Consider the following 25,241-nt stretch of genomic DNA (forward strand, 5'->3'; position numbering starts at 1 on the left):
TTCCCTTGTGAGGAAATACCTAGATTTCAGAGATAAGAAAGAGTCCTCCTAGATTAACTCAAATTTGATTTATTTATTCATTTTAAAATTAGACTCAGGTATTGACAAAAATTCAAATACCAGAGTATAGAGGTCTGAGGGATTTTTTCTTCCCACGTTATTCAACAATTAAGTCTAGTGGTTTCAGATCTAAAATCTAGAAGCCTCCATCACCACATTTCCTGTTTGTAACTGAACAAAGTACACACAAAAGACTTTAAGAAACAGAAGAGAAGAAAAATAACCTGAGACGCTGATAAAGATAAGTTTTAGTGTCATGCTGCTTCTAACATAACCGATCAACATTACTTAGAAAAAAAAAAGTTTGTGGGAGCATTTTTAATCCATCCATTTGCTTTATGGCTACATCAGGAGTTCTCTGAAAAAAAGAAGCATGTCAGGTAAGTGGCATTTTCAATTCTTTTGTTCCTTTTCATGTCAAAATTTCACTTAATTGCCAAGTCCTCACTAAAAGTCTCTTAATATTTGGAAAGTAAACTAGTTAGCACAATTATTTTTAAAATGTGCATTAAAGTTTATTATAGTTAGAAAATATTTTGACAATTACTAATAGGGCATTATGTAAAATTGTGGATGTGTAACCGACGTGATTCTGCAATCTGCATTTGGGGTAAAATTGGGGGTTCATAACCCACTTCAATCTAATGTATGAAGTATGATATGTCAAGAGCTTTGTAATGTTGTGAACAACCAATAAAAAAAAATTAACCATAAAAAAAAGAAAATATTTTGAAATACATTACTGAGCATAAATTGAGTGTAAATTGACCATTGTCTCTTGAATGAAAACACAGTGGGCACTGTTTTATAATAAAAAGTTTGTTGTAGCTGTTCAATAAGTATTCATTGATAATCATGCCATCTGAAGTATTTGTTATTTTTTAAGAAACTATTTTATTTTGAGCATGCATATTACTTTTTGGTTTAGATATAAAGCAGGAGAGGAGTAACTACATTCTAATTTTTTAGAAATCAGGCACTACAGTGTCTTCTTAGTAATCAATTCAATTGTCAACATTCAGAGAGACAATTTTAAAACAGTCAGTGAAAATTCAGTCTCTCGTGCAATGCATCATAAAGTTTGAATCAACGTAGATTTGATCCTTCATTCCTTCTGCAGTCTTTATGTACATTTCATTTCTTTAACAAACATCTTTTTGCTTAAGAGAAAAAAAATTGCTTACCATGTAAAGTTGGAAAATTGTGAAATATATTTGTAAAAAAGAAACTAAAAAATCTTAGATATTTTTCATCATCTTAAAAACTACCAATATTATGTTGTATAGTTCCTTGTAATTTTTATTTTTATACATTCTATGTAATTTGCATTTTATAACTGAAATAATAATGTGCATAAAATCATGTATCCATCTTTTTTCACTAACAAACCTAATTACTTCCTTTTTATTATAAGCCTAATCATTTTAAATGAATTCACAAGATACATGTATTTTGTTAATTACAATTTTCTTGTCATTCAATTTTGTTTAGACATTTATGTTGTATCCAGTTCTTAAATATTTTAAAAGACAGAAAAATGACCAACTCAATAGTTTCTCCTATATTAAGGAACATTTTTTTTAAGGAAAGATAAGTAGAATTGGAAATACTGAATAAGAGATTATGAGCATCTTAAGTCTCATTATTGCCAAATTGCTTCTCCAAGGATGATGCAAATCCCCTCTTATCCTAGCAGTGTTCCTCCTTAACAGGCTGGTCTCATTTAAAAATTTTCGTAAGTAAGACATGGTAGACCATTATATTACTTTGATTATATGCATTACTTTGATTATAATGAGGTTGAACATTAGATATATTGCATGGATTTAGTTTATATATTTTTAGTTGTAGATGGACACAATACTTTAATTTTATTTATTTATTTTTATGTGGTGCTGAGGATTGAATCCAGTGCCTCAAACATGCTAGGCAAGTGCTCTACACTAAGCCACAACTGCAGCCCCTGCATAGATTTTTCACAGCTTATAATTTTATCATCTGTACATTGTCTGATTGTATCTTTTGCTTCACTGTTGTGCATAAGGGGCAGTCACAGAGTGAAGGTATCACATGTTTTAATTTCTGTGAATTTGCTTCCCAGTGTTTTGTTTGATGGATCTTAAAATCAATGGATTGGATAAATCACCCAGGGAACATAAGCTAGCATGTGATTTTCACAGTTCTCCTCCTTCTCCTTATCTTAGCTTAGCAAAGAACAAAAGCGATTGCTCCAATTTGCTAGTGCACTGTAAGAAATTGACAGAGCAGTAGTACTGTCACTGCCATGAGCTGATGATGGGGAGCGTGGGAGAGTGAGAAGGCCAAAGGCTGAACACAACCTTTCACTACTTCCAGAACTAACGACTCTAAATGAAGAAGGAATGTGATGAAGTTTCCTCCATAGCATTTTGTAGTTCAGAGTGTCCCTTCAGGTGCGATAGGGAGCTCCTTCATGTCATTTGAGACCTTTCACAATTTCACAGAAGAGATACAAATTTAGTATTTGCCCTGAAAGCCTCAGAGATCTTAAAAGCCAAAACAAAATAATATGAAAGAAAAGAACCAGACTTTTTCAAATTCAGATAAGATAAAAAATACATTCGCACACAGACACAAAAACACAATTATTCTTAATTAAGTAAAAAAAAAAGTCTGAAATGAAAGATGCAAACTTTTTTCCTTTTCTTTGTAGTTATTACATCATCAATAAAGGTGCTGCTATCACAATTCATACTATACTTCTACATTCACACAAAAAAATCAGCATTAGCTGAATCAAATGGTAAAAACAGTTTGGTTATTGATAATTTAATTTAAACAATGATTTACAATTTAGTTTACACATTATTGTTTTTAAAATAGGATTCTCATTGTGTTTACTAATTTTCTTTCCATAAGCCTCAATCACCTCTTTGAGAAGAACAAATCCTTTCTTTTAAAGACTAAGTAAGATTAATGTATGAATCATCATATATATATATATATATATATATATATATATATATATATATGTATACACACACACACACACACACACACACACACACACACATATATATATATATATATATTTAGATGTAGATAGACACAATACCTTTATTTTATTTATTTATTTTTATGTGGTGCTGAGGATCGAACCCAGTGCCTCACATGTGTTAGGCAAAGGCTCCTCCACTGAGCTACAGACTCCGAATCTTCTTCTTTTTGGTTGTTCAAAACATTACAATGCTCTTGACATATCATATTTCATGCATTTGATTCAAGTGGGTTATAACTCCCATTTTTACCACGTGTACAGATTGCAGAATCACATTGGTTACACATCCACATTTATACATACTGCCATAAATGCAGATGTTCTTAAACTAAAGATGGATCAAAAAAGAAAGTTCCACCAGGTAATTTAAGTCATATTTGGCTGTGATGTTAAGAAAAGTCAATCCAGGAAAGATTGACATTTGAAGGCCATGACTCTGAAAAATGTGTGCAGAAATTGCTGGTGGGTAATAGATCTCATTAATGTGTAATTCTATAAACATTTAAAATTTCATGTAATTATCTTGGCATTCCTAAATTAAAAGTAAAATAAAATTAACAGAACTTACTCGAAACATTAAAAGAAACATAGTAGGTAAGTATTTTGTGGGATTAAAGGTTTCATGCCATCATGCAGTTTTCAGAGTCTCTCCAAGGTATTTCTCTAATAAGAAAACAATAAGTACATATATAAAATGAAGTAGCTAACTACAGATAAAGAGAAGTTCATTGACAGAAGGGCTTTTGGCAGCTCTTTAAGCCCAACAGGATTTCTGAAGTTTACTAATCTCAATTAAAATTTAATTGTGAAAGCAGCAAGGACACTAGCACTGGAGAAATCTTAACACACTCTCTTAAAGTCTGCCCACTACCTCACTCCCATGTGTACACTTTCTTAATTAAATTCCATAAGTACTGATAGAGAAGAATCATGATGTGTTAGAAAGGGGTGGCCTGATGTCACACAGATGAAGACATGAATTCCTGTTTTATAGTCAGTTTAGTGAGCTTCAGTGATTGGCACACAACCAGTCATACGGCTAGTGAATTGACCACTCTCATTCTCTTTCTTGTACTGTTGGAAGACATTTCAAAGCCAGTATTTGCTATTTTTCCCTCCCCAGTACAGCCTACTCCACAGCCCACACCATGTACATCTCAAAAATCCTCCGTTCATTGACAGACATTCATTAAACTTGGTGGGTTTCCAATCTTGCATTAAAAACAGTGTGTTATTTGCTTAAAAGACTCAAAATATTAGCCCCTGGCATTTGAAAGCTAGGTAGAAACTTAAATCATGATTTTCCTAGCTGTCATTTGATTACTAATAATTTTTCAAGGCTTTTGGCTTGTTAATAGTGTAAATTGTTGAATTCAAATTGTGTGGATGCTCTTTTGAAATTGATAAAAGCTATATAATTGAAAGTAGCTACAGTTAATGAATAATGACTCTAAAGATTGCATTTGTTGGGCAAGAAGTTTTAAGTACTTTGTGCATACAGTGTTTTAAGAGGCACCATCCCATCCCAAGTAGATTCCCACAGGCTATGGGAGACATTAATTCTACATATGGAGAGTTCTTGAATAAGAGGACTAGGGAGTGTGTGTGTGTGTGTGTGTGTGTGTGTGTGTGTGTGTGTTGTTTGTGTATTTCTACAGACTTGTTGAAAATGTCCACCATTTAGCTACTCTATATCTGCTCTTGTGTGTTTTTATGTGTATTGTTTTGTTCTTCAAAGTTGGAGTGTTTATTGTTGGTAATCAAAAATATGTGGAAGGTATCAAAAATGTCATGAAATACAAAGCTTATAAATGAAAATCCTCCCATTGAAAACTCAGTTCACATTACTAGTGAAAAAAAAATCTTGGGAAACAGAACTAGGGACTCCTAAAATCAAGAGAGAACTGGAGACCCTGTTATGCTACCTTCTGCACATGGCTAGTCACACTCTGCCTATTATGATTTAGCGTGGGTTTTAAAAGGCCTCCAATTACTTATTTGGAACAGATTTGCTGTTTCAATAAATGAAAAAAACACAATCCTTAAATACTGCACACTGTGGTCCTAGTTCTTGATTTAATATTGTTGACATATTCCATGAAATTTATTAGAAAATTTCCTAAAATTTTTAGTGTAGAATGTAGGTTTATGATATTGATTTGGTTGTTTCTTTGTAACGAGAGCAAAATTATCTCCTTGAAGCAATTAATGGACTGTTATGACTTTTCCAAGCTTCCCTTTAGTGGAAGACAGAAACTAAAACTTCTATTTGAAATATAATTTTGTCCAAGTGATAGGATGATTTATAGCTAGATTTAGTGTAATTTTAAAAATAAGATTAGGGCTTTCTGCTTACATCCTTGAAGTATGACTTTTTATATTGGACTATATTTTACTTACCCAAACCATAACTATTTATTGAGAGTATGCAAAATACTAGATAAATTAGGAAATGGATAAAAACCTCTAACTAGAAATGAGATTGATTTTATTACTTTTCCCAAGTATCATAAGTGCTAAAGATTTGTTATTATTTTCTATGTATTTATTTTTTCCTCCCCTAGAAAGAGGGGTGTTAGAAATGGATAATAATAGTGTAAAAGATAACCAAATGAGTCAGGGTAAAGGGACACAATTGGGCCATGAAAGTGAGAGTCATGTAATACTAGAGATTTACTTAAGGAAAACTGTAAAGTCAGAGATGGTGATCAATTAAAATATTCACATGGGCTCTAAACATAAAAATGTACCAGATCCTAAGGAGACACATGGGTCCTTAAGTGATATATTAAGCAATGCCTTCTAGTCTTTACTACACTATAATTAATGAATTTTATGGCAAGTTTCATAGGTTGCTTCTTTTTCTTAAAACATATATTATTTTTCCCTGATAACAAAGGTAGATAATATGGAAATTAAAAGAGTAAGGAGAGTAAAAGAGAGTTTTAGCTTCTATTTTCTGAATACAACCTGAAGTTCAACTCTCTGTTGCCACCTTGGGGTAGATTGTGTGCTTTAGTGATCTATCAGATGGATGTGGTGTTGATATCCTCCTCTTAAAGAAATTTTGGGAACATAACATGTTATAGAATAGGAAGCCATCAAAGCAAGCCCACTTAACTTCCTTTTGGGGGAAAGTTCAGATAACTTTATTCAGGCAGGGTCAAAATTACTATCCCAAATCAATTCTACATCCTTTTCACACATGACAAGCAAAATAGCATGTTCCCAAATTATATGCCATAGGGATTTGATGTACCATTTCCATGCTGGATTATTTCCAAAGCAGAGTTACAAGTCCACATTGCCAAAGGTAAATTATTAATACATCAATTAAATGCTTAATTTTAAGCAATGTAGTGTTCTGCTCAACTTTATAATAAGTTAGTTGTAATATGTGTTCTTAGGAAAGATATTCTGTACTATATATACTCAATAATCATCCTTATCCTACTTAATTGATAGATTTAAAATTTAAAAAAGAAAGATGTACATCTGCCAAAAAACAATTGGGATTTAATTGGTACTTTAATCCTTCTTTCTCTGACAATAGCAAGACAGAGTAAATATTTGGGAAGCCACTCTGGTTTATGAAGAAAGAACCATGTTACTAGCGTATAGGACAGCATTCTTGTTAGTAGGACGGTAGAATTTAACTAGTACAGGTAAACATTTTGGATCTTAAGGTAAAAAATTGAGAAGAAAGTGAAAACATATGCCCATTTTATGCTTCTCAAATTATTATGTATTCTGTCAGAAGAGTATTTCTGCTCACGCTGACTCTTGTGATTGACATCCTGGTTTTATGCAGCCATGTATTTCCCAGGGCTCTCTCACAGAGCTCACAGAGCCCAGTAGTAGTTTCCAAATAGCTTTTCCCACATAATTTAGTGACACTAAGCAAACTCTCAAAAGAAAATAAATATTTACATTTAGAGTGATGGACACCTCCTCTGGTCTATTCTGATGGCCAGCTGTTAACACCAACTTCCTTATTTCAAGTTTCCTGGAAAATAAATGAATAGCTTAAGTTTTCTTGGTAAATATAGATTCAGGGAAGACAGAATTAAGGCATTGTTGATAAGTACTTTTGCCAAAGCCACAGTGATTTAATGAGTTACTCTTCTATTCACAAGCATGGATTTCCCAGCTGCTGGGGTTAGATCTTTTCTTCTCAATAATGCTGGAGGTAAGTGGAAGGGAATCTTCAAACACTCCTTTTCTGGGTTGTAGATATGACTAGAACATATCTGGTCAGAACCTTTCTGTTGGCCCTTACTCATTACATTACCTTTTTTTTTTATTTCATCTTCATTTCTTCAGGGAGCTGACACATATGTAGTGAGAAGTTACATTTTGTTGACTTTGTTGCAGATACAATAGTAGGAGTCTTACCAGTAAGTTTTTAATCAAAGTTACTGATTATTAAGCATCTTACTAGTGAGAAACATTATTCTAAAAAATCTTATTACATCTTACTTCACTTAATTCCACAACAGGCACTATTATTATCACTATTTTTTCTTTTTACCAATGAGGAAATTAGGGCATGAAGACAAAGATGAATAGGCAGTTTCTTCCCTTTGTGGAGTTCACAGTTTACTAGGGGAAATTGATTGATACACAAAATTATTACCTTAATATTTGTTTAAATGTAGAGGGGTCTGTGAGATGTCACCTGGTAGAGGACAGGCAGCACTGAGGGAAAGCTTCAAAGAGAAGGTAACCTTGTAGGGTGCCTAGTTATGTTTTAGATGACTAAGAGGAAAGGCATTTTAGGCAAAGGAGTGAATATACAGAGATATAAGCACATGAAGTAGAAAGCACACATCTATTGAAAATTGCAAGTGCTTCAGAATAATAATAATGGGATATAATTGGGAGTTTGTGAAGTAAATCCCAAAAGATATGCTGGAAATCTGAAGTATCATTTTGTGGAAATAGTTTTTGGTAAGGAATGAAAGAGGTGATGTTCTCTGTGTCTAAAGCAAAGGTAGGAACAGGTACCTTTTCCTAAAGAATCTATGTCACAATCCACAGAAATTTTTTTAAAGGGACAGTTTGCTCCAGAGTCCATTGGAGAGGGGAGTATAGGGATATAGTGTACAGGAAGACAGCTTGGTCAGGAACGGTGGTTAATGTGGTATGGATCATCGGAAAGAGCAAATAAGCATAAGCACCATGACCTAATGGGAACAAAGGTCAGACTGGCCTAAACAAGTCCACATACCGTGGTATTTTAAAAACTTGGATATCAAGATATCAAAGTTCATGAGATGGGAGGGAAAGAGAGAGAAAAGGGAAATTGCATGGAAATGGAGGGAGACCCTCATTGCTATACAAAATTACATATAAGAGGTTGTGAGGGGAATGGGAAAATAAACAAGGAGAGAAATGAATTACAGTAGATGGGGTAGAGAGAGAAGATGTGAGGGAAGGGGAGGGGGGATAGTAGGGGATAGGAAAGGTAGCAGAATACAACAATTACTAATAGGGCATTATGTAAAATTGTGTAAGTGTAAGTTACGTGATTCTGCAATCTGCATTTGGGGTAAAATTGGGAGTTCATAACCCACTTCAATCTAATGTATGAAATATGATATGTCAAGAGCTTTGTAATGTTGTGAACAACCAATAAAAAAATTAAATTAAAAAAAAGATATCAAAGTTCTTTAATTTAAGTATATACTGTGGTCCAAACATTCATCTTCAAAATTTTTTAACCTGAAATATGAAGCTATGTATATATTTTAGCTATAAAAACATTTGTTGCAATTTGTTTATAACTAAAAAAAAGAAGCAACTTAAGTGTTAAATGATAAAGATTGCTTAAATAAATTATGGAATGTTCATAAAATGGAATATTAGGCTGCCCAAAGAAATGGAAGCACATTTTGTTCTTAGGAAAAGAAAGACATAGTAAAATTATTTGGGGGGTGGGAAATAGATAACAATCTAGGGTTTAATGGAATCTTATGTCTGCATCCATAACAATTTCTACAGAAAGAAAAATAGGTTTGGAAGTGTAACTCTGAGGTTAGGTGCACCCCCTTACTCAGTTGAAAATTTGCATATAACTTTTGGCTCCCCCGAATGTAACTACTTATAGCTTGCTGTTGACCATGAGCAATAACATAAAGAGTTGATGAAGACATTTTAAAAATATCATGTGTAATATTGATGGTGAAAAATATGTGAGAAGCTCACTGCCATTTGCAACTTGCTGGCAAGAAGAACAAATTTCTTATACAGGGATGATTAGTGTCATGGGATATTTTAAGCAGACACTTGAGCTCATAGCAATAGTAACTGGAGGTGGCTATGAAATAATTACAGTAGTATAGTATTACTATAATTAATTTCATGCAGTTATGATTTAATATTTCATCTTTATGTTTGCTTACTTTTTTCTCAATTGAGAATGGCTCTATGGATAGTCTATGTTTAGTGAATAAAGTTTTAATAAATTTCAACTCTTTGTAATGGAGTTGTGTATATATTTCATGGAAGCAGTTGGTAGAATAGACTATTGCCTACATATATTTTATACATTTATGACATATCTTTTTCCTAATTTTTTTTCCAATATCTGGACCATGGGGTTCATCTGTAAATTTTTTCTAATTGTTGCAAATCTCCAAAAAATGATATCCAGGTACAAGTGGACCTTGCAGTTCAAGGATGTTGTTCAAGGGTCTATATAGTAACCAAAGTGTTCACACTGATTGTCTCTTGATAATATGGTTAAGCCTGTTTTATCTTTTTGTTTTTGCTTATCTGGACTTATTAATTTACTAATTATTTTTTGTTTCGAACACGAATGATGTGTGTAATACATTTGGCCTTTCTGTAGCAAGTAAAATTTGTTAAGTGTCACCAATACAGAGACCGTAGAGGGTGAACTTGACTGAATAATTTGAAATGAGAGTTGTAATATAATTCAATGGAATATGTAGTGTGTGCTCTCAGATTTCTTTAACATGGGGGAAGAATTTAGAACTCCACCTAGACTATGGGTGCTTCAATGACATTTGCAAGAAGAGGAAAAGAGCAAGGGTCTTTAATGACAGAAATCACCCCCTTTACCCCTGTATTGTGATAGGAAAGAGGGAAACTCAGACCTGTCTGGGAAACGAGACCACTAGCTGGCTTCCTCTGCATAGTTATAGTTGGATCAACCACCTGAAAATGACAGTCATCAATGTGGGGTGGGCCTGAAGGTCGGGGCAAGATGAGCAGGTGAGGAGCAATCTCTCTCTGAAAGCTTTCTTAATAATTCCCAAAGTACCCTTTGACCCAGCAATTCCACGCCCAGGAACTCTTGTACAATAAGCTCACATATCCACAAAAATGTTCAATGGTGTTTTCTGCATTGTGTGTAAGAGAAAATGTTTTAAAAAAATTAGAATGCCCATCTAATGGGAAATGCCCATTTAGGGAAATGACTAGACATTACAGCAACACTGAAAAAATCTAGGCAGCCACTAAAAATAACATAAACACACTATAATAAGAAAGGCTAATTAGTATAATAGTCTCCATTTATGTTTTGGTAGAAGATCTTCCAGGTTACTCTATATTGGCATTGCTGAAATTTTAAAAATTTATTATCACAGAGCAATTTTTTTAAACAAATAGGTAAAACTGTAAAAAAATCAAATAAATAATTCTAGAAATACATACAATAGCATGCAATACCCAGAATTTCTGTATATTTAATGTAGTTAATTATGTTGTCAAATCCTCATAAATACTTAATGAAGGCATGTTTATGAGAAATAAATTGGCCTCCTCTCTCCAGAAAAATCTGGTATTAATGAATTGGCAGGTCTCTTGCAGAGGTAAAAAGACTTTTTGAGTCTTTAAATTTTCTTATTATTTATGAAATGTAAACATTCCCTTAAATGAAATAAAACCACACATTTTATCATCATCATTAGTTGTTTTTTTTCTATTTATTAGTTATTCTTGAAAAATATTTTAAAGCACACATAATGGCATCACAGAATAAAAGATATAATAGCCTAATTCTCAGTAAAGATTATTATATTTCAAACATATAGAAATAACATGGTACTAAATTAAAGAGGAAGCATGAGCAGGTGACAATTTTTCTGGCATTAAAAGAGATTTGAATTTGAATGAAAACAATGTACATATGTACAAACAGGTGACATGTAAATTAGATGCATATATGTATAGACATATTTATATCATAATACACATACCCATTTTCTGTATTTAATCACTCATATGCCTAACTATGCTCATTTAAAAATCAATGATGCCAACTCAAGTACACAATTCAAATGTCAAGAGTGAGATTCAGAAAATAAGGAGTACTGAACAGCACAAAAGTTATTTTGGTTTAGAAAGTCTTTGTTGGATACTTTAAAAAGAGTAGGGAAGCAAAACTAATTTCCCCACTGTTACGACTTTATATAGTCTTTACTGGGTTTAACATAGTAGTATTTTCATTTCTTTGAAGAGGTCTAAAATGGGCTCTGATTTTAGATGTCTCATAGCACAAGGTTTGGGACCATGAAAGAATATGATCTCTGTTATAGCTATATTCACCTTGTATTTCTAATAAAGTGTTTAACGTCTACATTCACAACTTAAGTAGAGGTTCTTGAGCACAAGCATTCTGTTCATTTTTAAATCATTGATCCCTAGTATAGGACATAGTTCTTGCTACAGAAGTGATTTCTCATTGATATTTGTTGAATAAATATATATGTTGTAATGCAGAATTACAAGTTACTTTTCTGGGGTCAGCAAATGATGTGGGCCCTACAGGGATATGACTACTAAGATATGTCAAATTAGGTTAATCATCTGACAGTCCTTCATATAGTTGTAGAGATATCATAAACTATCAAGTGCATCTTACATAATATCCCATAAAATGTCTTTCATGACTCAGAAATGAAACAAAGAGAGTTTGTGCTTCTCTTCACAGAGGGGAAAGAGTGGTGTAATGAACTCTCTGCTGTTCATTCATGGAGTTCTAAATAGTATGAGGAGAGCTCCTTGGGGCCAGTCCTAACAGAACTGAGTTGCTTTGATTCCAGAATTATCGTTGTTCTTCAGTACCTGATGTGCGACACTGCAAGGCTTGATGGAAGAGAACCAGTGGATTTCTGTAAGCAGGGAAAGCACACATGATTTTAGTCTGAATATTAAAGAAAGGGAAAAGATGGCAAATTATGATTCTTGATCCTTAGGATATTCTTGTTTTGAATGAAGGCTTTTATAATCAGTGACCACCTTTTAACAGCCAGACTAAAAAAAATATCTTCCATGTCATCAACAGTAGGAATTTGGGAAATTTGTTTCCTTTTGCCCATGCTGAATTCAAGGACTTACTGCCTACACCCACTTTGAAATCTGTAATAAGCTTTTGGTCAATGATGATTAATTTCTTGTTGGAGGACTTTTCCTTTATTACGAATGAATGCAGCCATTTTCATTGTGAGACCAACCAGATCAAAAAAATGAGGAGTTAACTACTATATCATGGGTGTATTTCCTTTTGTTTCCAGGAAACTCTGAATGCCCCTTTTTTCTCTGGGGACTTCTAGCCTTCTTGGGTTTGGCTCTGGTTATTTCGTTGATCTTCAATATCTCTCACTATGTAGAAAAGCAACGACAAGGTAAGACATTTTGACATATATGGTATCTGCTTGAATGGAGAGTGTAGTCACTGGAAAGCCTACAGAAGTAGACAATTTCATGAAATGTCATCCAATAGAATATTTTCTCTGCAGAAAATCTATTTGATTTTTTTTTAATTCCAAGTGTTTTCTTAATTTAACAATGCGATCATATTAGAAATGTGAAAAAAAACCCCACCAAATTTAGCTTTACCTTTGCCTTAGGGTATAGACTTTCAAGGGATTATCCTGGTAAAAAACTTTTTCCCCTCCAATTGGACAACTCATCAAAATGCAGCCACAAAAGTTCTCTCTGAAACAGGAAGAGAAGAGAGAGGAGTATCTCTTTAAGGTTTAAGCCTATTCAAATCCTCTAGGGGTCAGTGGGCCCTCTGCAGATCCACAGAGTGAGGTGGCTTCAGAAGAGAAGTGGAAAGGGCATTGATTGAACATGGGCTTATAATCAGCCCATCCCAGGGATTAGGAGAACAGACCAAGAGGATCTGCTACTGTCAGTGCTTCTTTTTCAACAGGCTGGACAGCAGTTTTAACCATGTGTTTTATCTGCATATACCATGATTAAAGTAGTGTAAAGGTCAGTAACTAGCACAGCATGCTGTAGGCATTCAACACAGGCATGCTGAGTACATGGATTCATGGGATGGAAGAATGAAAGTTGAACCATTTCTGGGAGATATCAATATTCTAGGTCTAAGAAACTTTTGAGGGACAGACCCTACATGGGCCAAAAATAAAGACAAGAAAAGATAAAAGCATTCTTTTTTAACAGATGAAAAGAAATAAAACTAAGCTAACAAAGGTAAGGTAGACACATATGTCCAAGAAAACTTGAATCAATTGAGAGCAGTGGTCACATTGCAGGGAGTGTCCTTGGCCCTCTCAGGAGTAGCTTCTTAAGTGTTGGAAATGATAATGTGAAATATGGAGAAAAAAGATTAGAGACACTAGAAAATGAAGTGACATAGTGAGGTCATGCATTGATTCAATAGCAAAATCTGAGTAAGTGCCTCATTTTTCTAATTCTCTGTGCAAAATGTTTCTACCAGTACATATGCTTTTGTGTTGATGAAATGTCCTCACTCGGAAACCTAACATTCTTTTAGGACCTCTATACATCAGATCTGTGTCTAAGGTGAAATGCCAGGCAAGCAATGCTTTTTCACTTACAAGCTTTCCATAATTATTGTTAAAAACAAATGTATCTTCAAACAACCACATTTTATAAGGCAGATGTATAAATGACTCATCATCAGACTTTTTTTTTTTACAAAGTTTATTTCTTTTATAGAAAAATACAAGCTAAAAGTAGTAGAGGAGAGTTTAATTTCTTATTTGAGATCTTTTATGAAGGCAGATGATGATATTACCTGAATTAGAGAAAGACAATTTGAGAGCTAGAGAGGTGAAGTAATTTAAGGTGGTAAGTATGACGAGAGCGATCATCTGAGCTAGTGCCTCACTTTTCTGTTGATCCAGGTGGTATTCTTTTAAGATTTTTGTGGGACAAGATAATCAGTGGACTGACATGTCTAACTCGAGCCCAGGTCTCCCTGGAGACTGCCCTCTGACCTGTTTGTCCTGCACAGACAAGAGATTCTGCCCTCTCAGTCAACTTTTCTAAAACTTGGTCTGTAAATGCAATGCTCTTGCATCTGACCTCATGCAACTTATTGTGTTTGCATTTCTGTGCTACTCTTTGTGGCTAAGAAACTTGCAAGGTCTGACTCCACCTTGGCAAACAGTGGGTGAATAAGTTTTGCTGGTGTTATTAAATAGCTTACAAAAGAAAATCTCCATCCTTGTGACAATATAATATCTGCACATTCAATCAGATAGACAAGATAAGCCTTTCCTTGATGTTTTCTGTAGCAGCTGGGTAGAAGCTTTGAAATAGAGTTCTCTTTTCCTCCCCAAACAAATCTTTCATTTTTATGTGATTCTTTGTCCAAATCTGTACTTTTAGGAGGATTATATTTATTCATTTTCCTGATAGGAATGTATTAGCTTTTTCCTTCTTTAAATCCAAGGAACATTACTTCTCCAATTCTTTCGAGAAGGATAAACAAGTGCACGGTTTGCACATACATCAAAGTCCTGTCAGTGTATCTCCTCTTCTCTAGAAAATAATACACATTTTTCACATTTCTCATGGAAAATTAATCAGAAAGATTCTATTGTGGGGATTAAACTATGAGCTATTGTTTCTTGTTGTAGTGTATAGTGCTTAGAAGGGTGTACCTTTTAAAGAAGAAAACATAAAAGCAAATACATTTGCTTCTCATCCTCTCTTCTGTGTACCCGACCGCAAGAGTCTGCATCTGAATCACAGGAGAGGATCATGAAAACTCACCCAGCTCTTCTCACACACCATCTTGCACCCTTCACCACTTTATCACAAAGCAGACACTTTGTAATTTTGTTAAATATGATTGAAATGACTAGGCAGCCTTTAAGTCATACCATCTATTTTTAAATAAACTCACCAGCTCTCATGCCAGAGCCAGCTCTTTTCAGAAGCCTGAGCTTGCTGACCTTCACACTTAGCTGTCACCCCTCCATTTTCCATTACTACTTCCCATTTAAAGAGATTATAGTTGTTCACCTTCCTTTAGGAAGGACTGTAAAATTAAAATCATCCAAATATTGATGGTCCAGCTCCAGATTACACATTTAAATTCTAAGAATAGCCCAGAATGTGATGTCTTTAAACTCTCTCAGTGTGCTGCTTCAGTGTAGTTGATCTTGATGGATAATGGTTCCATCACTTATTTTCTTCTCTTTCACATTGATTCAGTCCCCTTTCCTCTCATGGAAGCCTCACACATTATTCTATTGTGTTCTTTATACAGCTACCTCTATGCCCTTTTCCCCACAAAGCTTTTTGCTCATACTTTCTTGTGGTGGATTTTGCTCCCCCGCTCCACCTCCTCCACCTTCTCTTTCTCCTTTTCCGCCTCCTCCTCCTTTTGTGCCTTTTACTCCTTATAATATATTTCCCTTTTACATGGTGACACAAGGGGGCTCATTATATGAGTATACTTTCCAATATTCATACTCAAGTACTTCTCCTTGGAGAGCCCATATTATCTTTTAAAAATATTAGTTTGGGGAAATACTTTTACTTACTCCACTATCTACCTATCTTTTTTCCCTATCCTTATTAAGCAAGGATATTATTTTATTTTCAAATATTTTTCATTCACATTTTATTTTCAAATTTATATATATATATATATATATATATATATATATATATATTCATATTAATGTTCATCTGGTGACTGTCTTCTTATCAAAGTGGAGATTTCAACAATTTTATTGCAGGTCAAGCTTTACTTATAAATATTTTTAACTTCAATGTTGAAATACCATCTTAATAATATCAGTCTATTTTCAGCTAGCTCATTTAATAAGGAAATGTCCCAATTCAACTGAACACAATTAAATTGTGGCTTGTTATGTGGTATGTATTTAGAATATGTAACATGAACAAGTAACTTTGTCATTTTGTAAAATTTTTTCACAGAAATCATCTCATTTGTTTTTTAAATATACTGCATGACACAGGAGTAGATTATTCCTACCTTGTGAATAAGCTGAGAATCAGAATTTTTAAATAATTTGCATGTTGTCACATAACAAATGTATTGCTGAGCTCGTATCATATCCAGTATCTTCTGATTCCTAACCCTAAATTTGTTCTATGATATATCAGACAACAGTTTTACTAAGTTATTGTACATCATTTTAATTATAGGTAAATCTGAATAATAATTTATGGCATGAGTATGAACATTTCTTTCTCACAGAAAGAAATCAACACATACTATATATATATATATTATTTTCCACATTACAATTTTATGGTCTATAATAACTAATTAGTTATTATTGTTGGTTATTGTATAATTATTATCCTTCTAATAATATTGACATATTAATTTATATTTCTCAGGCTTCCTGATTTTGCTGGGTGCTCACTAACTTGTAACTACTGTATAGCATCTTTCAGATCACCTTTGGCTTTCACTGGCATTTGTGTGTGTTTACATTCACAAGTCTAATCTGAAAGTAGTTGAAAATAACTGCCTCTATTATATGCAGTTCATGGTAGGGCATTTCCTGTGGGCTGGAAGAAGTGTATTTCTGACAGGTCCCAATGGGTTACATTCATTATTTTGAGTCCATAGCAGCTTAGTATATATGCTGTGCAAAACCTTTCCTCCTTTGGTCCTTCACAGAATTCTTCCAAATGCATCATAATGTAACATGTTCATTTCATCTGGCAATTTGACTCTTTTCATATATTGTTCCCCTAATATTACCTTACCAGTATATAACTCCTCTGAAGGATAACAACATTGTTGCACTAAATCTAGCTAAAAATAATCTTCACAGCTGCTTGGTGACTTTCTCAATTATTTGAAAATGTTATTGCTAGTTCTTTACCAACTCTCACTGTGTTTCCTATATTAAAACTAAAAGATAAAGTTACTGCTGTCTCTGGGTCATTGCCATAGACTTAGATAATATTGGTCTCTATTTTTATAGAATAGCTTCTGAAAGGGTTTAGCTTTTATTTAATGTCAGGTTAAAAATATAAGAAATTAAAATATAATAAATATCATGTTATATATCTAGTTCAAAATCAAAGAAAATTAATTGATGGATGGATAATGAAAATCACAATATTGATCTTAATTACCAAAAATGTTCCCTGAATATTTCTTAATATACTCCAACAATTCATTATGAATTGATTGCCTTCACCAAATAAATTTCTTAAAACTGTATTTTCCAATATCTTTTGAATATATATTTAACTAGAAATTATTTACCTTTGATGTGCAAGTTTCAAGGTTCAACAGTGGGTTACTTCCTGAGATTTGGCACATCATTGTTTTTATGGTTTCATTGTCCAATATTATATTCCTGGTCAGTCTTGTATTTTCAGACTAAAGAAAACTATTTCTTTTAAAAGGTATTTTATTGTTTTGATTAATTTTAGAGGTTAAGTTTCACCTCTTCCTCAGTCTCTTCTCCCTAGAACTGTCACCTTTACTTACCACTATTTGCATGTAGATAAGAAGGATTTATGATTGGAACAACTTTCTTAGCATCACTTTTATGTTGTTGTTCAGATGCCAAGAAATGTTAACACTTTAAAAATAGATAGATAAATAGATAGATAGATAGTAAAAGGACTTTCTCTTAGGATTATTATTATTATTTTTTGAGGGGTAACAAATAAAAGCCTACTCAAACCAATATGGCAAAGAAGGAAGCTAACAAAAGGATGCAGAAGTGTTGATGGAATTCAAAGGCAGAAAATGTGTCCATGTTCCACAATGGACAGGAGCCACAAGGAAGGCAGGAATAGAAGTTCCAGCTTTCTCTGCCTAGTGTTTCCTCTGCATAAAATGGCCTTGCCTCTGGCTTCTGTATCATCTCATATTACCATGATAGAATCTGATTGGCCCAAATAGCAGAATGTCTTCATCTCTTGTATTAGTCAGCTTCAATCACTACAATGAAATGCCTGAGGCAGCTAACTTTATACAGAAAACAAGTTTGTTTAGCTCATGGTCTTGATGATTCAAAATGCAAACAGCATAACGCAAGCTCTATATTGCTGCCCCTTGACCACATCACCTCATTGCAGATAACAATGGCAGGAGCCTGGGTTGAAGTAAGTCATTGCTGCTCCAGCCAGAAGGCAGAGAGGGAGTGACCAGTCTTACTTCTATTATATTAACCCTCTGCTGAGAACTACTTAGGGGTTCCTGAGAAAATACCTAATCCCTTCTGAGGGTAATATACTTAATGTCCAAGGACCCCCACCCCACCCCAGGCACCAGTTCTTAAAGGTTCCACAGCACTTTCCAATACTGTCATTCTGAAGAACAAGCATTTAAAACATGGACCCTCGGGGAACAATCAAACCATATTCAAACCATAGCATCTCAAGTTCAATTAGTGGTGGCCTGAATGGCATGATCAAATATGTTAAATTACACGGAGGCTAAACTCCCCTCAGAACACTCTGTAGAAGATTTAGCAAATGTATGCCAAAGTTTCTTTTAATTTGTATATTTTGGATATTTTTCAGATAAAATGTACAGATGCTCTGATGACTTCATTCCCAGGTATGTTGAAATTGAATCATCTTTTATGATTCCCAATTATTGAGGGAAAGTATCAAAGGCTATATTGCTTATAGATTTGATTCAGGGATGTTGCACCTGGGTTAAAATAAAATGAAAGTGAATTTTAATTATTTTTACTCTCATCTGAAGATTAGATGCTCTAACATTATTATCCACTCTAGTTATTAACAAATCCTGAGTCAATCAAATAGCCAAGTGAAGAATGAAATGAAACTCTAACCTCGCATCTATAGTTCTCATTAATTCCAAAAGCAGATATACTAGATTATGATTCAACTAAAATTTTAAAAGCACAGCTGAATTTTATACAGAATTATGCTGCACTTCAGAATCTGGAGTAGAGAAAAATCTGGCAATATCTCATATACCAATAAGCCTAGTGGCATGCTGTTTGTTTATAAGGGTCATGTGAATCAATAGGTAAGTGGAATGAATCAATTTTCTAATAGAGCATCCAGTTACAGTTATTCTTTAATATTTATTCCCTTTAATATTTATTGATCTAGTTACAGAGAAATTTGTATAGTTTAATACTTTTAAAAATGTTTATAGCATAAATCATAATAAAGAAATTTCATTTTTCAGACAGTATTTCTAACCCTAATGTGTCATTTTAGTGGAGATTCCATTTTAGGAGTAAAAAACAATCTAAATAAAGAGAATTTCTTAGAGGCCTTCAAGACCTCTTTAAGGCTCTGAAACGGTGGACTGAAAAGCCTTTGAAAAACAGAGAACTTTCTAACTGCATAGCATAATATCATAAGCCTTTGGGGTTCTAATGGTTTTAGTTGTTCTCTATGTAAAATGTCTAACAGATGGAAGATCTGGGCTGCAGGCAGACCTACTCACACACAAAATTTTTAGTTTTATTACTATTTATTTTTTGCATTGGAGTTCCTATAAAGCATGAGATAATTTTCAAGTCATTAGTTCATATCAGGAGTTATTTGCTCATTACTTTTTTGTTTATTACCAAAAATATGACAAAAATAATCCTATATAACCATGTAGTAGAGGCTAATCTCCTTGATGACTGATTATCATCTGAAGGGTAATTAAGATGCAGTGTGATAGAAATCTATGACTACATCATTTAACTAAAGAATGGTTTGTGAATTAGAATGGGAGGAGTTGGAAGGGAAATTTGATAAAATACCCATCTCCATGCAAACAGGCTCTTTGATGCAGGGCAAATGTGAAAAAGAAGCTGGTTTTGTTTGTTTGTTTGTTTGTGGTGGTACTGGGGATTGAACTCAGGGTTATTTTACCACTGATCTATGTTCCCAGGCTTTTTTACTTTTTATTTTGAATCAGAATTTCACTAAGATGCCCAGGCTAACCTCAAACTTGTGATCTTCCTGCTTCAACCTTCTGAGTAGCTGGGATTACAGGCATGCCCCATAGTGCCTGGTTCTTTATAACATTCATTCATTCCGTAAATATTCACTCAACAATAAGCACAGTTTTAGACAATTGCAAAACCAGCTCACTAATAACCAAACCCAAGGGAAGATCCACACCACATGGAGGAAAACAAAGATCATCACTATGGCAACCACCCAGAGACAGAGTTCTATCACTTCAGTCTGCTGCATCTTTGGCTGCGTGGTTTTTACTTGCTTGTGTCTTGTGTGACAAGACACACAACACACATCATGAGCTACATGTGGAAGATCTATTACACACAAATATGAAGCAATGGAAAACAAAAGTCTAGAAATCACTGTGAGTTAGTTTTTCAGTGCTCGGGAAAATTGTCCAGGAATAGTATCTCATTTGCTTGTGACTCCCTTGCACTGGAATTAAGAGACCTCAGAAAGCAGCCCACCTTGTTATTTTTGGTACTAGGGATTGAACCCAGGGGCACTTAACCACTGAGCCACATCTCCAGCCCTTTTTAAATTATTTATTTATTTATTTTTCCTTTAGAGACAGGGTCTCACTGAGTTGCGTAGGGCCTTGCTAAATTGCTGAGGCTGGGTTTGAATAAGAGCCTCCTGCCTTAGCCTCCTGAGCTGGCTCCACATTGGGTTTTATACCCTGGAGCAAAATGCTGTGGTGGGCTAATGATGAAGGACCTCCTGTCTCTGTGGGGGACTAGAGTCTGTTCTGCTGAAGCCAGTTACTCTTCATCCCTGGAGGTTGTTCTTTAGAACATTTTTACTTGTTCTTGAGAATTACAAATGACAGAGGAGGAGAACTTGATTGTTTCAAGGCCACCTGGAGAACAGTCCTGCAACAATAGAAATACAAAGATGAAAAGACACAGATCCTTCCTTCAAGGATTCAATCATCTCTTGTCTTGTGTAATAAATCTCCACTTAGGCAAAATCTGAATATGCAATGCAGACGTTATCTATAGAAAAGCATGCTAATTCACAGCGTCCAGGTATAAACTTCATAACTTCTCTATTTCTCTTGATTATGTAGTTCGAAAACAAAATCACTTTTGTATGGGAGCTTTAAAGCTCCAGGAAAAAAATCTACAGCTACTAAAATTAAAAATGTTAAAACTGAGTAAGTGGAAACAAGACCATCTTTTAAAGGTAGGTCTAGAATTAGTCATGCCTTTTCAGTTCCAAAGTGGCTTATAGCAAGAAAGAAGGTAGTTAGCTCACATCATACTGGGTTTTCCATTGTGCTTCTTCCCTGCCCCTGCCCAGCATCTGTCTAGGTGGGAAGCTAGGCCAAAAGGGGAAAAGTTTTTCTTCTCTCATCTTCATTGTCCTGCTTCCCCAAATCCCTGCTCTTCCTGTACTTGTAGGTCAGAAACATGATCAATTTAAGAACAGCATAAATCTAACAGAAAGTCAAATACTTGCTTTCTGGTATTTACCCTGGGGCCACTTTGGTTTTCATTTTAACTGTGATTCTACACAATTCTTGGCTTTTTATTTGTGTAAGACAGTTAGTGTAGTGGGAATACCATGGGTCTAGGATCCAGACTACTCTGAATTTTAATCAAATTCTCTCAATGGTAGTTTTGTAGTTTTGGAAACATAAGCATTGGTGAATTTTACAGAGGTTAGTTGAAAAAAAAAGGTGCTACTTTATTGGTTGAGAATTAAAATCTAAGACTACTCATACCCATTTGCAGCTTGTTCAGCCTACTCTAGGAAAGCAGTCCTGGATTACAATTACTTCCAAGTTTATCATGACTTCTCAGTTTTCAGTTTCTCTCAGAAAGCTTGGGACATGTTCCCACCAGCATTACAAAACATCTCTGCTCAGCTACTCTTCAACCTTAGGGCTATTTCCTGGATGGTTAGAGCTCTGCAAGTTGGGAGCTTTTTTATTTCCCCTCAGTGCTAAATACACTCATCAAATATAACTAGTGCCCTAAATATAACTAGTCTCCACTATCTTCTTGACCTTTTCTCAGGGTTGAGAATGCTGAAGACAGTGGAACTCCTGGATTGTGTTTTCCTGATATAACACACTCCCAGTGGGGTATGCAAATGAGCCCCTTCTCTGACTGCTGCTCAAGTGTCTCTGAGCTTTCCAGCCTCCTGTTTTAATGTACAAATAACCATAACCCCAGCCTTACCCGTGTGTAACTGCAGAAGTCTAGTCCCTTCATAAGTATTTTTTGCAGTTCTAATGATGACATTTTATGATGATAGAAATGACTTAATTAATTGATGATAATATATCAACCCATAAAGTAAGCAGATAAAGGATATAAAAAGTTTTCCAGCTGAAGATAGTATAAAACCATTTTAATTGTTTAGGATTTTTTTCAAGAGTAAACCTTTATGATTCTTATTCTTGCAAAATGGTGCAAATTTCTTTTTTTCCCATTTTTTAGAATTTTAATTTGTTATATATGACAGCAGAATGCATTACAATTCATATTACACATATTTTTGAGTTCTTTATATACCCTAGAGATTAGTGCTCTATCTGAAGTGCATGTGGTAAAAATTGGCTCCCCAAACATAGGCTCTTTATGCACCTCATTGATTGTTTCTTTTGCTGAGAAGAAGCTTTTTAGTTTGAATCCATCCCATTTATTTATTTTTAGCTTTAAATCTTGCACTATAGGAGTCTTATTAAGGAAGTCAGGGCCTAATCTGACAAGATGGAGATTTAGGCCTACTTTTTCTTCTATTAGATACAGAGTCTCTGGTTTAATTCCTAGGTCCTTGATCCACTTTGAGTTGAGTTTTGTGCATGGTGAGAAATAGGGGCTTAATTTCATTTTGTTGCCTATGGATTTCCCAGCACCATTTGTTGAGGAGGCTATCTTTTCTCCAATGTATGTTTTTGGTGCCTTTGTTTAATATAAGATAACTGTAATTATGTGGGTTAGTCTCTGTGTCCTCTGTTTTGTACCATTGGTCTACCAGTCTATTTTGGTTCCAATTCCATGCTGTTTTTGTTACTATTACTCTGTAGTATAGTTTAAGGTCTGGTATAGTGATGCTACCTGCTTTACTCTTCCTGCTAAGGATTGCTTTAGCTATTCTGGGCCTCTTATTTTTCCAGATGAATTTCATGACTGCTCTTTCCATTTCCATGAGGAATGCCAATGGCTATTGTAAACGTGGTAATTTTCCTTGTTTCCCTTTCAGAGGTTTTGTCACTGATATACAGAAATGCCTTTGATTTATGTGTGTTGATTTTGTATCCTGCTACTTTGCTGAATTCATTTACTAGTTCTAGAAGTTTTCTGGTGGAATATTTTGGGTCTTCTAGGTATAGAATTGTGTTGTCAGCAAATAGTGCTAATTTGAGTTCTTCTTTTCCTATCCATATCCCTTTAATTTCTTTCATCTATCTAATTGCTCTGGTCAATGTTTCAAAAACTATGTTAAATAGAAGTGGAGAAAGAAGGCATCCCTGTCTTGTTCCAGTTTTTAGAGGGAATGCCTTCATTTTTTTCTCCATTTAGAATGATGTTGGCCTGGGGCTTAGAATAGATAGCTTTTAAATGTTGAGAAATGTTCCTGTTATCCATAGTTTTTTGAACATGAAGGGGTCTGTATTTTGTCAAATGCTTTTTCTGCATCTATTGAGATGATCATATGATTCTTATCTTTAAGTCTATTGATGTGATAAATTACATTTATTGATTTCTGTATGTTGAACCAACCTTGCATTCCTCAGATGAATCCCACTTGATCATGGAGCATGATCTTTTTGATATGTTTTTGTATTTGATTTGCCAGAATTTTATTGAGAATTTTTGAATCTATGTTCATTAGAGATATTGGTCTGAATTTTTTTTTGATATGTCTTTAACTTGTTTGGAAATCAGAGTGATATTGGCCTCATATAATGAGTATGGAAGTCCTCTCTCTTTTTCTATTTCCTGAAATAAATTGAAGAGTATTGGTATTAGTTCTTCTTTAAAGGTTTTGTAGAACTTGGCTGTGTATCTGGTCCTGGGCTTTTCTTGGTTGGTAGGTTTCTGATGGCATCTTCTATTTCATTGCTTGAAATTGATCTGTTTAAATCATGATTCAATTTGTGCAAATCATATGACTCTAAAAATTTGTCAATGCCTTTGATATTTTCTATTTTATTGGAGTACAAGTTTTCAAAATAATTTCTAATTATCTTCTATACTTTTGTAGTGTCTGTTGTGATATTAACTTTTTCATCATGTATGTTAGCAGTTTGAGTTTTCTCTCTCCTTCTCTTCATTAGCATGGCTAAGGATTTATGAATTTTATTTATTTTTTCAAAGAAACAACTTTTGGGTTTTTTTCAATTATTTCTTGTTTCAATTTCATTGATTTCAGCTCTGATTTTAATTATTTCCTGTCTTCTACTAATTTTGATGTTGCTTTGTTCTTCTTTTTCTAGGGCTTTGAGATGTAATGTTAGGTCATTTATTTGTTGGCTTTTTCTTCTTTTAAGGAATGAATTCCATGCAATGAACTTTCCTTTTAGAACTGCTTTCATATTGTCACAGAGATTTCGATATGTTGTATCTGTGTTCTTATTCACCTCTAAAATTTTTTAAATCTCCTCCTTGATGTCTTCTGCAACCCATTGTTCATTCAGTAGCATATTATTTAATCTCCATGTATTGAAGTAATTTTTTTATTTTATCATTGATTTCTAATTTTATTCCATTAGGATCTGATAGAATGCAGGATAGTCTCTTTACTTTTTTGTATTTGCTAAGAGTTGCTTTGCACAGTACTTGGTTTCACATATGTTGGGAATGTGAGGACAGAAGAATAGAGAAGGAGAAGGAAACAAACAAAAACTTGAAGGAAGAAACAAGGATTGTTTTGGTTGGTGATCTGCATCTTTTTTGCTTCGCTTCTCATTAAATAGGTGGAGTTG

The 25,241-nt window shown here is 34.1% G+C and overlaps 1 protein-coding gene across 1 annotated transcript in view; it reads left to right on the top strand.

Moving 5' to 3' along the window:
• Nucleotides 1–353: 353 nt before the first annotated feature.
• Nucleotides 354–25,241, top strand: part of TRAT1 (T cell receptor associated transmembrane adaptor 1) — a 39,409-nt gene continuing 14,521 nt past the window's right edge. The window contains exons 1-3 of the mRNA XM_081301840.1: nucleotides 354–440; nucleotides 12,643–12,753; nucleotides 18,884–18,920. Coding sequence (XP_081157966.1) covers nucleotides 434–440; nucleotides 12,643–12,753; nucleotides 18,884–18,920 — 155 coding nt within the window. The 5' untranslated portion in view covers nucleotides 354–433. The remainder of the gene's footprint in view (nucleotides 441–12,642; nucleotides 12,754–18,883; nucleotides 18,921–25,241) is intronic.

The sequence above is a fragment of the Spermophilus citellus genome (genome assembly GCF_964194105.1).
Source record: "Spermophilus citellus genome assembly, chromosome: 7".
NCBI lineage: Eukaryota > Metazoa > Chordata > Mammalia > Rodentia > Sciuridae > Spermophilus > Spermophilus citellus.